This window comes from Convolutriloba macropyga, chromosome 2, assembly GCF_964194025.1.
Source record: "Convolutriloba macropyga chromosome 2, txConMacr16.3, whole genome shotgun sequence".
Classification (NCBI taxonomy): Eukaryota; Metazoa; Xenacoelomorpha; order Acoela; family Convolutidae; genus Convolutriloba; species Convolutriloba macropyga.
This window is the reverse complement of record NC_134469.1, coordinates 21,860,751-21,870,658: the sequence shown is the minus strand read 5'-3', so window position 1 is coordinate 21,870,658 and position 9,908 is coordinate 21,860,751. Positions and strand designations below refer to the sequence as shown.

General features: G+C 37.6%; 1 protein-coding gene across 1 annotated transcript; it reads left to right on the top strand.

Annotated features, from left to right (window-relative positions):
* Positions 1-1,529: 1,529 nt before the first annotated feature.
* Positions 1,530-4,577, top strand: LOC142358087 (putative 2-oxoadipate dehydrogenase complex component E1 homolog). The gene has a single exon (XM_075409560.1). It carries the CDS (start codon positions 1,661-1,663, stop codon positions 4,325-4,327), a length of 2,667 nt encoding a protein of 888 aa, XP_075265675.1. The 5' UTR covers positions 1,530-1,660; the 3' UTR covers positions 4,328-4,577.
* Positions 4,578-9,908: the final 5,331 nt, after the last annotated feature.

The window sequence follows — 9,908 nt, the reverse complement described above, 5'->3', positions numbered from 1 at the left end:
GGAGCGCAGCTACGGAAATTTAGAATTATTCCACTGTGTTGGCTTCTGGTACCATTTACATTCTTTGTTCATCAACGTAGACTGCCATATCCAGGAATGCTTGTTCATGTTTTTCATCCATTTTTTCGTTGTGAATTCCAATTTTTTATGCAAATTGTTTCCTAGTTGAAGCAAGTTACTAGGGTCGTTTTTTACTGCAAATTATGTCATCGACATCTTGCAAACAGTTTTCATTTTCTAGGTTGTTAATCAGTTGGTGAGTTTTCTCATTCAAAGCATTTCCAAACAAGAACCCCCATTTTTTGTATTGCTCTTTACTATTGTTTTGGCATTTTATGTGATACTTTCTCACATTTTTCGCACTCGACGGCCTTGCTTTTCCAAACCTTTTTACGACAGATGGGTTTTTACACTTGAGCATTGATAGCTTTATACTTTTATCGTTTACAGTGCTAAATTAGTCTTCTTCAGATAAGTTTCGCATTCCTGCGCAGCGCTCAGAGGCTGCCTTGGTTCTATACGAGTAACTGAGGTTGACACCCTTATTAGTGTAGTTTAAAGAGCCTAGGATCTTGCTTTAAGTAAAAATTGTGGGGCGCACTTTTCTCCATTGGACGGATCATACGCCCTTTTTTATGTGTATATGTTTTCTCATAGAAAATAAGGGGCATTCCATTATAGAGCCATCATGAAATTATAGCCAACCATTATGGTGTTTATACGTTATATTACCACTAAGCTGTGTGGGTTATAGTGGGAAAGTAGTAGTAGTAGTAGTAGGAGAGTCTTTAGGGTCGGAGCCCTCGGGTGTGGAACCCTTCAGTTTTCGTTTGGCACGAGTTTTTTCATTGGATTGCAGATTCCACAGTTGCATAGAAGTCTCCAGGTGCAGCTGTCGAGTTCGTTGTAGCTTCTGTGGAAATAGTTTTGGTACATCTCTGTCAGAAGTTTCTTCGTCATTGGCTTCTCCGTTGTCCTACTGATGATGTTGAATAGCTTTGTGGCTCTGAAGAAAAAATTTTCGTCTGATTTATGTAGTCGGTGTTTGGGGAGTTCAAATTCTTGCTTTTGTCTTGTTTCGTTTTCTTTTCGCTTTGGCAGTTTGTCTTCGGGGACGTAGTAATTGCCTTCTAGGATTGAGAGGAGATAGAGAACATCGTGCATTTCCATGTACATGGAGAGTGGGAGTATTTTCAGCGTTTCGAGTCTTTGATGGTATTCGTCGTTTCCACCGCATATCCACTTTGTTGCCTTTTGCTGGATCTTCTCGATTGATTTCATGTCAGTCTTCGAAGGGTACCAGACTTGGGAGGCGTAAGTGAGTACGGGCACTACGTATCCTATGTAAGCGTTCAGTTTCGTTTCCATTGAGGTTCTGCTCGAAACATTTCGTTTGAGTATGTAGAAGGCTTTCCACGCTTTGGTTGTTCTAAGTTGGCAGTTTGCGCTTCAAGATCGGAAATCGTATAGACTGTGCAATCGTATAAATCGTACACATTTACTTTTTACAATTTGGAGTTATGTGTTGTTTTTTCAAAATTAACATAAGTTTCTTCAAATTTCAGATGCTTGAGAACTGAAAAGATGAAGAACAAGGATACATTTTATACGTGTAAAGCAAGTATGATCTAGCTAGCAGATTAAGCAGCCTCGTATTGTGATGCGTGTTCGACTTAAAATTGTTAGGCATCTCCCTGCCAGAAGTTCATCGTGTAGGTTCCTTTCAATCAATACGGGAAAGTGTAATCAGCGTACGGATGCGCATTCTAAGCATCAAGAAAAGACTACCAATGACGACCTTTTGCGTTTTTACCGAAATAAGGGTTATCTGGAAGCTCATCTTGATCCTTTACGGTTATCTACTTCAGTGATTGAGAACGAAACTGAGGAAAGTGTATCCAGTCCATTTGCTTCTTTGTCGAGTGACACTGTGTCCTCTGCAGTAATTGAAGTATACACGCAAAACTCTTCCTTAGAAGCAGGACACCTCGAAAATAGTTTTGAAAGGAATTGGTTGTTTAATGAATTTGAGAAACTAAAGCTCACCACCTTAAACAGCGAAACAAAGTCAAGAATAGCTGAAGTAATAATGAATGGTGAAGAGTTTGACCGATTTACGGCTGCAAAGTTTCCAACTGTCAAACGATATGGCGGTGAAGGAGCAGAGAGCATGTTGGCCTTCTGTGATTCCTTGTTCGCAAATGCATCTGAACACGAAAGTAATGCGATAGTTGTTGGAATAGCCCATAGAGGTAGGAACAATCTTTTAACGACTCTGCTTAACTGTCCACCCGCACTGCTCTTCAGAAAAATGAAAGGGTTATCGGGAGTGCCTGAAAACTCAATGCATGTAATGGATGATGATGTTTTGAGCCATATAAGGACAAGTGTAGATTTTGAAAATGGGGTCAGTGTGACATTATTGCCGAATCCATCGCATCTTGAAGCTGTTAATCCTGTCGTTCAAGGAAAGGTCTGGTCCAAACAGAATATGCGTGTGAATTCCAAAAATAAAGACAAAAATGATTTCCCAGGCTCTTTGAGTGTTCTAATTCACGGTGATGGAGCTTTTGCTGGTCAAGGGGTTGTTGCTGAATGCTTCAACATGGCTTATGTGCCAGGCTACGACGTAGGAGGATCGGTCCATTTGATCACTAACAACCAAGTGGCGTTTACAATGCAGCGAGGTTTCTCCCATCGCCATGCGAGCGATTTGGCAAAAATGATTAATTGTCCAATTGTGCACGTTAATGGCGACTCACCCGAAGAAGCTTACAAAGCGGCAATTTTGTGCTTGAAGTACCGGGCACTCTTTGGCAAAGACATTGTCTGTAATCTTGTCTGCTACAGGAAATGGGGTCACAATGAAATGGATGATGCTACCATAACGCAACCCTTAATGTATGAAGTAATCAATTCAAAAAAATCACCTCCAAATATATATTTTGATAAAATTTCGGCTGAACTACCTGCAGAATATATTATGCAGCTGACCGAAAGATGTAAAGATTTCAAAAATTACCTGAATGAGCAATACAAATCAGTTGATAAATTCCAACCTGTTTTAGAATCTTTTCAAAACAAGTGGCAGTCGTGCAATTTTGCACCGGATCAGTTATCAACTTGGGATACTGGGTTTGAGCTGCAAACGTTGAAATACATTGGCATTAAATCCGTGTCCGTTCCCGAACATTTTAACACGCATTCCAAGCTGGTGAAAACTTTGAGCACAAGAATAAATATGATGAATCAAGAAGATGGAATCGACTGGGCTACAGCAGAGGCGCTAGCTTTTGGATCGCTGATGATACAAGGCCATGACGTCAGACTCAGTGGAGAAGACGTGGGACGAGGAACTTTTAGCCATCGTCATTGCCAGCTTGTGGACCAATCAACGAACGAAATTATTGAACCGTTAAACGAGATTAGAAAAGAGGCCCCCGATAGCGGGATCTTACATGTGGCGAACTCCATACTTTCTGAGGAGGCAGTCCTTGGCTTTGATTACGGTGTATCTATTGACTCCCCGAAAACGTTGGTGGTCTGGGAGGCTCAGTTTGGCGACTTTTTTAACGGCGCGCAGATTATAATAGACGCCTTTATAGCATCCGGGGAAAGTAAATGGGGTATGCAGTCTGGTATCGTTTTGCTATTGCCTCATGGCCTTGATGGAATGGGACCTGAGCATTCATCTTGCAGACTGGAAAGATTTCTCCAGCTCACAGATAGTTCAGAAACGTCGATAGATTCCGACCGAGTCAATATGTTTATTGTCAATCCCACTACTCCAGCGCAGTATTTTCATTTGCTCCGTCGTCAGCAAGCGAGAAATTTCAGAAAACCATTAATTGTTGCTAGTCCTAAAAAGCTAATTAGACTGCCTGAAGCTAAGTCCAATTTAAGTGAGCTGGCATCTGGAACACATTTCAAACCAGTACTTGACGACGGAAATCTAAAAGTTGAGGCATCCAGCGTTACAAAGGTAATTTTTGTATGTGGCAAGTTATTTTACTCGTTGGAAGCGGAAAGAGAAACAAAGAAATTGAAAAACGTGGCCATTGTACGAATTGAACAATTAGTTCCATTCCCTACCTCAGAATTGCAATCAATTATTTCCAAATATTCCAATTGTGAACAATTTGTTTGGTGCCAAGAAGAACACAGAAATTCTGGTGCCTGGACATTCGTGGAACCTCGATTTCGAAATTTAGTTGGAGTAAACCTTGATTACATTGGAAGGTCGGAGAGAGCAGTACCTGCCACGGCTATTGGTACGAGACACAAGACAGAAGAAGCAGAAATTTTACAGACTGCATTTGCCAAGTAGGTTGATGTGCTATTTGAGGTACGAGAGAATACCAAAAAAATGTGCAATATTTTGTAAGTTTCATGAAGTTGCGCTGAGAAATGTTAGATATGATTAATTGGATCTATTCTGTTTTGGACCGCCCATCTTTTTGTACATGGTAAACTGTAATATAACACAATTTGTAACTGGACGTCCAAAACAGCGAATCCGTTTCATTTGTAGTTCTTTTTTGTCTGTATTCGGTAGATGAATATAGTTGACTTCTCAATTCTCTTTTATCAGTGCCTTATATGGGCTGGACTGTGAACAATTGATTATGACGGGGAGTTATTAGAAACACAAATTAAAAACGACAAAATCTTTATGCAGAAAATTCCTTTTCGAAAAATTTAAAAGAAAGCGATGCGAAATGGATTCTTGTGTACAGAAATTTGACAGCACCCAGAATTGGAAACATGACATTCTTTATTGCTGAAAAACAGGTGCCTGAAAAAAGCTGATTAACTTGAACCAAAATCGTTGAAAGCAAACTTAATTTGCAGAAACTAGATAGGAAATATTGAGTACATTTACCTTTTTCGTTAGGTTAAGTACATGTTAGGTTAATACAAATGTTAAGTACATTTACCTTTTTCGAAGGAATACCAAAAAGTACGCGGAAAGCTTGAGAAATCAAAGAGTTCTTAAATGAGGCGGAGAAAAATTGTGGTAGAGAAGCATGATTGCATAAATAAATTGGGGTAAAAGGAATGAAGGCACGATTATGCAAACATTTGAAATGAATGGAAAACTACGTTTCATTTTTTTTTTAAAAAAAATGAAGACTTCCATGTATGAGCTAAATCCGTTGTAAAGAAAATCTTAACTATTTCTGATCTTCAGCTCAATGTATTTTAAGCGTCACCAAAATGCTAACATCAATTAATGAAATGAAAGAGCTAAAGCTAAGTTTTTAAGATTAGTAATTTTAAAAAGCTATAAAATGAACCTCCTATCTGTTCAGTTCCACTTTTTCACTCTCCTATCATTTCATCCTGATTTTAATCCTTTATATTATTGGCACATTAACATTGGTACTATAAACATTGGGTCATGTCTCGCGGGCATGGTCATGCCTCAGTGGCTAGTGGAACGATTTTTATAGACTCACAACCCAACGTAGGATTAAATTATCCGCTTAATTATAAGAAAACATGCTTGTAATACCTGCTACTAATTTTTGGGGTGCAAGGATAGTGTGATGAAATGATATGGTGTTAAGATATGCGGGGATAAACGAATCGGGGTGAACAGAAGGAGAGCTGTTCTTTTTTCTACCCGCTTTATTTTTTCTGATCTAGGAAAATCAGTTAAGTGGAGATAAATATGGGATGAGGTGATTCTAGCTTAAAGATTTACATTTGACGTCCTTTTAATCGGACGGTATGAATTATTTTCTCAGCACCGTCCAAATGCACCGTGAAGCTCGGATTCATCCGTAAAATTGTACTCTTAATGGATTTCTTTTTACATCGAGACAGCTTGTGATTTACTGTGATATTAATCCGTAAAGGGCAAGTGTTAAATGGGCCGAGAAAAGAATCAGCGCTTTTATTGAGTTCTGTGAGTTCAGTTTTTGATTTGCAATCAATTCTACTTGCTTTGATAAATTACATTGCGTGACCTATATTAAAAAATATAGTAAATATGCTCGCTTTGTCATTTATGTTCTCGACCATGGTTTTAAGAGTTTAAGCGTGTGTGGAAACTAGTTGCACTTAACGAATTTAGTTGAAATTAACTTTGAAATTAACAAAATTGGATATCTGTGTACTCACTTTTCACGATGTGTTTTTGGGGCAGGCGTGAAAACTTGGGACAATATTCCGTAATGATTAATAGTTATTAACTAATATCCACACCATGAGTTTCTAAGTTCCACAGTATCTGTAACTTAATTCGACTTCATCCTTTCCTACGGATGCATTATTTAATCATTGAATTGAAAGAAAGACTTATTGCTGATTAATTTCAAAAATGTCCCTCTCGATACTACTTGGTTTTGCAATTACCCATAGCACTGTTCAAAAGAATAATTTGGTCTCAATTATTTTTTATTAAATTTTTGGCAGTTAAGTTTTTGGATGTTAGGAACAAGTTGTAAGCCTTTTTGTAGTATATAAATAACTTATTTCCACGTTTTCCGTCGTTTAATTTTTGTCACTCGTCTCCACAATACTTGACAACGTAATGTACGTCATGTAAGAAGCAATAGTGTCCCGTCAATGATGTCCCATTATCTTGATTGTTACACACTGATTTTTAGCGTGTTCCTCATGATGTTTCTGAGGTTAATATTAGCACTAAATAATGTGAATAATTGTCATTTTACAAGGACTTATTAAGATGTTTCCCAGTGCGATTTTTAGTAGATATATTCTGAATAAATTTAGCTAGTAATAGCCTTTTTTTGAGCGATTCGGATGCGTGATATGCCTACTAACTGCCTTGTATTTTAGTGCTTTATCTGGTTGTTATTAAGCTCTAAGGAAGCCTGTTTTAACTTAGAATTTTATAAAGATTTTCCAGTTCAATCTTTAATTATATAATCAGAAATTATAGCAAAGTTTTTAGAGACAGAATAAAAAGTTTCAAGATTATTGTTGAATTTTTATTGTCGACTGATTAATAGGTTGGTTCTCTGGTGTTCTCGTGATCGTAGTTCCGCAGGGCTGTACCTTGAGTTGTATTGGTCCTCCGTAAATATTTACTGATCTACAAGTTGGGCAATTTCCGGCTTTTGTACGTCTCCTGATGTTTGTTAAGTACATATACAATTTCCGTATCAGCACCTACTTTATCAGAATAATTACTTCACCAAGTACATAGTTTCTCATGAAGTTATTTACCAATAAGGGAACTCAAAAAGGTAAATATTGAGGCTTTTAGGCACTTGATATGTTTACCAGTAAACTGTCAATCTGCGGTTGTTTTAAATAAACGTAAACAAATTATGGGTTACAGGCCTAGATGGAAATACTGGCTATATATGGCCTTGAGATCTATTTGAATATGAACTAAATTAAAGCACTTCATATGAATATTTAAAGGAAAATCATCACGTAACTATGAGGGACGAAGTAGGGGCGTGACACTACCGGACTTTATTAAAATTTTCCGTGAAAATTTTGAGAAGGAACTGGGTTTTACAATTTTTCTATAAAACCATATAATCTGCACGAATATAAGAGTATAAACATGTTTTTGTTGGTGCCACCCAATTTATGTTTTCTTAGAAAAGTGTTTTGAACGAAAGCATTAAAGTTAAAGACAGTGAAAGAAATTGTAGGAAATAAAGTGTTAGGTTAAGACAAATTAAGAGAAAGGTTAAAATGAATAAAGTTAAGATAAGATTGGAATTAAGGCTGTTAAAGAACGTTAAAGAGATTAAGATGGGCTGATTCAGAAGAGTTAGAACACAAGGAGGAGAGGAGAAAAGAATAGAATTAACACTGATAATCTGAGTTAATGTTAAATGTTAATGAAATGGAGGTTCTAAACTAGAATAATGTAGCATAGGTTTACTTGTTTGAATGAATGGTTGAAAGCACTGGTTTTCAATTTTAAAGCATTGTTTAATAGATCTTAATGGAAAGAGTGAGACTTAATGGGATAATACTTTTCGAACTATTTCAGACTTTCAAGAACTTAAAGTATACTTTCCTCGCGGGTTTCAATTTTACTAAGTGACATTGTGGATGTTGCTGGCATTGAGTTTCGTCGATGTTGTCGTTTGATGGTTCCCATGTCTTCTGGTGAGATAACAGTTGGAGGCTTCTTTAATTGTTTTATGAGGTTTGCCACTACTGCTTTAAGATGTTTTGGCACGGAAACTACTGATTTGAGCGGTACATTTGTTCCATTTAGCTTCATGAAGTTTGCCAGAGGTCTATTAACATAAGCTGGGTGAACAAATGGGGGGCTATCTGAAGGTTCGGTCCAATAATTCCGAGTTTGTGGCTGTTCATTATAATGAAATTGTCTAGGAGCGTTAAATTGTGGTCAAAACTCTCGGTAATTATTAGAATGGGGGGCGCACTGTTGCTGAGGCCGATAGTTTGTCTGAAATTGACAATATTTAGGCCGATATTGACGGTAATTTGGCTGATAATTTTGATTTTGAGGACGGAAATTTGTACTATAACTTTGTCTGTAGGTTTGTTGAGGGTAATGTGGTGTGAAAATGTTTACTGGGCCTTGTTCTGATGGCTCATTTTTAGCTGCTACCCTCTGCTCAAGTTTCTGTTCAAGTTCTTTTTGATTATATGAAATAACAGTTATTGCTTTTAACATTTTATCAGTGTTGGACTCAGTTATTTCATTAAACCCGTCGTCAAAGTACTCTTCTATGTTACACATCTCTCTTATTGCAATCTGATGGCTAGCTAAGGTACATAATTGATCGATTGTATCTGTGTCTGGCCTTTCTAACAGCTTAGGCTTAAGCCAATTTGGCATAGACTTAATAAAAAAGCGCTTATTTTGTTCATTTTTCGTTTTCCGACGTTTCAAGGGCAGAATCTCTTGCTGCTGTCTTTCAAATCTACGGGCTTCGGCATCACCTCCGCCTGCTGGTGCTACTTCTATTTCAGGTGGTGGATATGCTTTGTTTGCTTCTGTTCTTAACTTTACTAAGAAATTTTTCACTATATCCGTCTTCGAATTAAACTTTTGGTTCTCTAACGTTATTATTCTGATTTCTCTCAAGTCGTCTTTTGTGAATCTATTTCTCAGAGCTGTTATTCTTTCTGCAAAAACTAGTCTGGTGGCCGCTGGTAGGGTTAGATAGTATCTTAAAGCGTCTCCTTTTAAGTGTAATTGCAGAAAATTCGCTTGTTGCGCACCTGCGATTGCTGCGACTCCGATTGCTCCTGTTATTAACTGTTAAAATTGTCCGTTTCTGATCCAGAAAGGGTGTCATGTTGATTTGCGCGTGCAACATTTTGCTTTTTACCCGTTTAGATTATACGCTTATCGTTCAATCAGTCTTATTTCGTTCTAAAGTATTAAATAGCACAATTAATTGGTTAATAGTGAAAAAAGAAGTGTAATGAGTAGCACAATAGATCAGAAAAAGAAACTACTGAAACCATTTGCTCAGAAAATGATAAAGATGGGCTACTTAAAAACCTATGCCTAAAGCTCCGGTCGAATCGTCAGACTGTTATCGTTGAAGCCGTATGGGCCGCCGAAGTCTCACCATTAAAGAGTGCCATTTAGTCTAGAAAAATTCGTGGGGACCACGACCGCACAGGCCTTGTGGAAGCTGCACTCAGATAGGCAACAGCCTATTGACCGAAGTCACTTTGATCCATTAACCTCCGGAGCTGGATGGGGAATTAAATATAATTGTTTCATTTTTCTGTGTAATTTTTTGGTTTTGCCCTCTTTTACTTGATGTTTAGGCTATGGTTTCAGTAATTTAGCTTTTTCTGATGTTATTTGATAGTCAGTTATGATGTTATCAACGTTAAGATCTCTATCTGATTGAGGTTTGTTATGGATGTTAATAGCAGGGAAGATATGTTCTTTATAAATTGACATAAATGAAGCACCAGAA

Coding starts and splice junctions, on each gene's coding strand:
- LOC142358087 (XM_075409560.1), top strand. CDS start 1,661: ATGCGTGTTCGACTTAAAATTGTTAGGCATCTCCCTGCCAGAAGTTCA.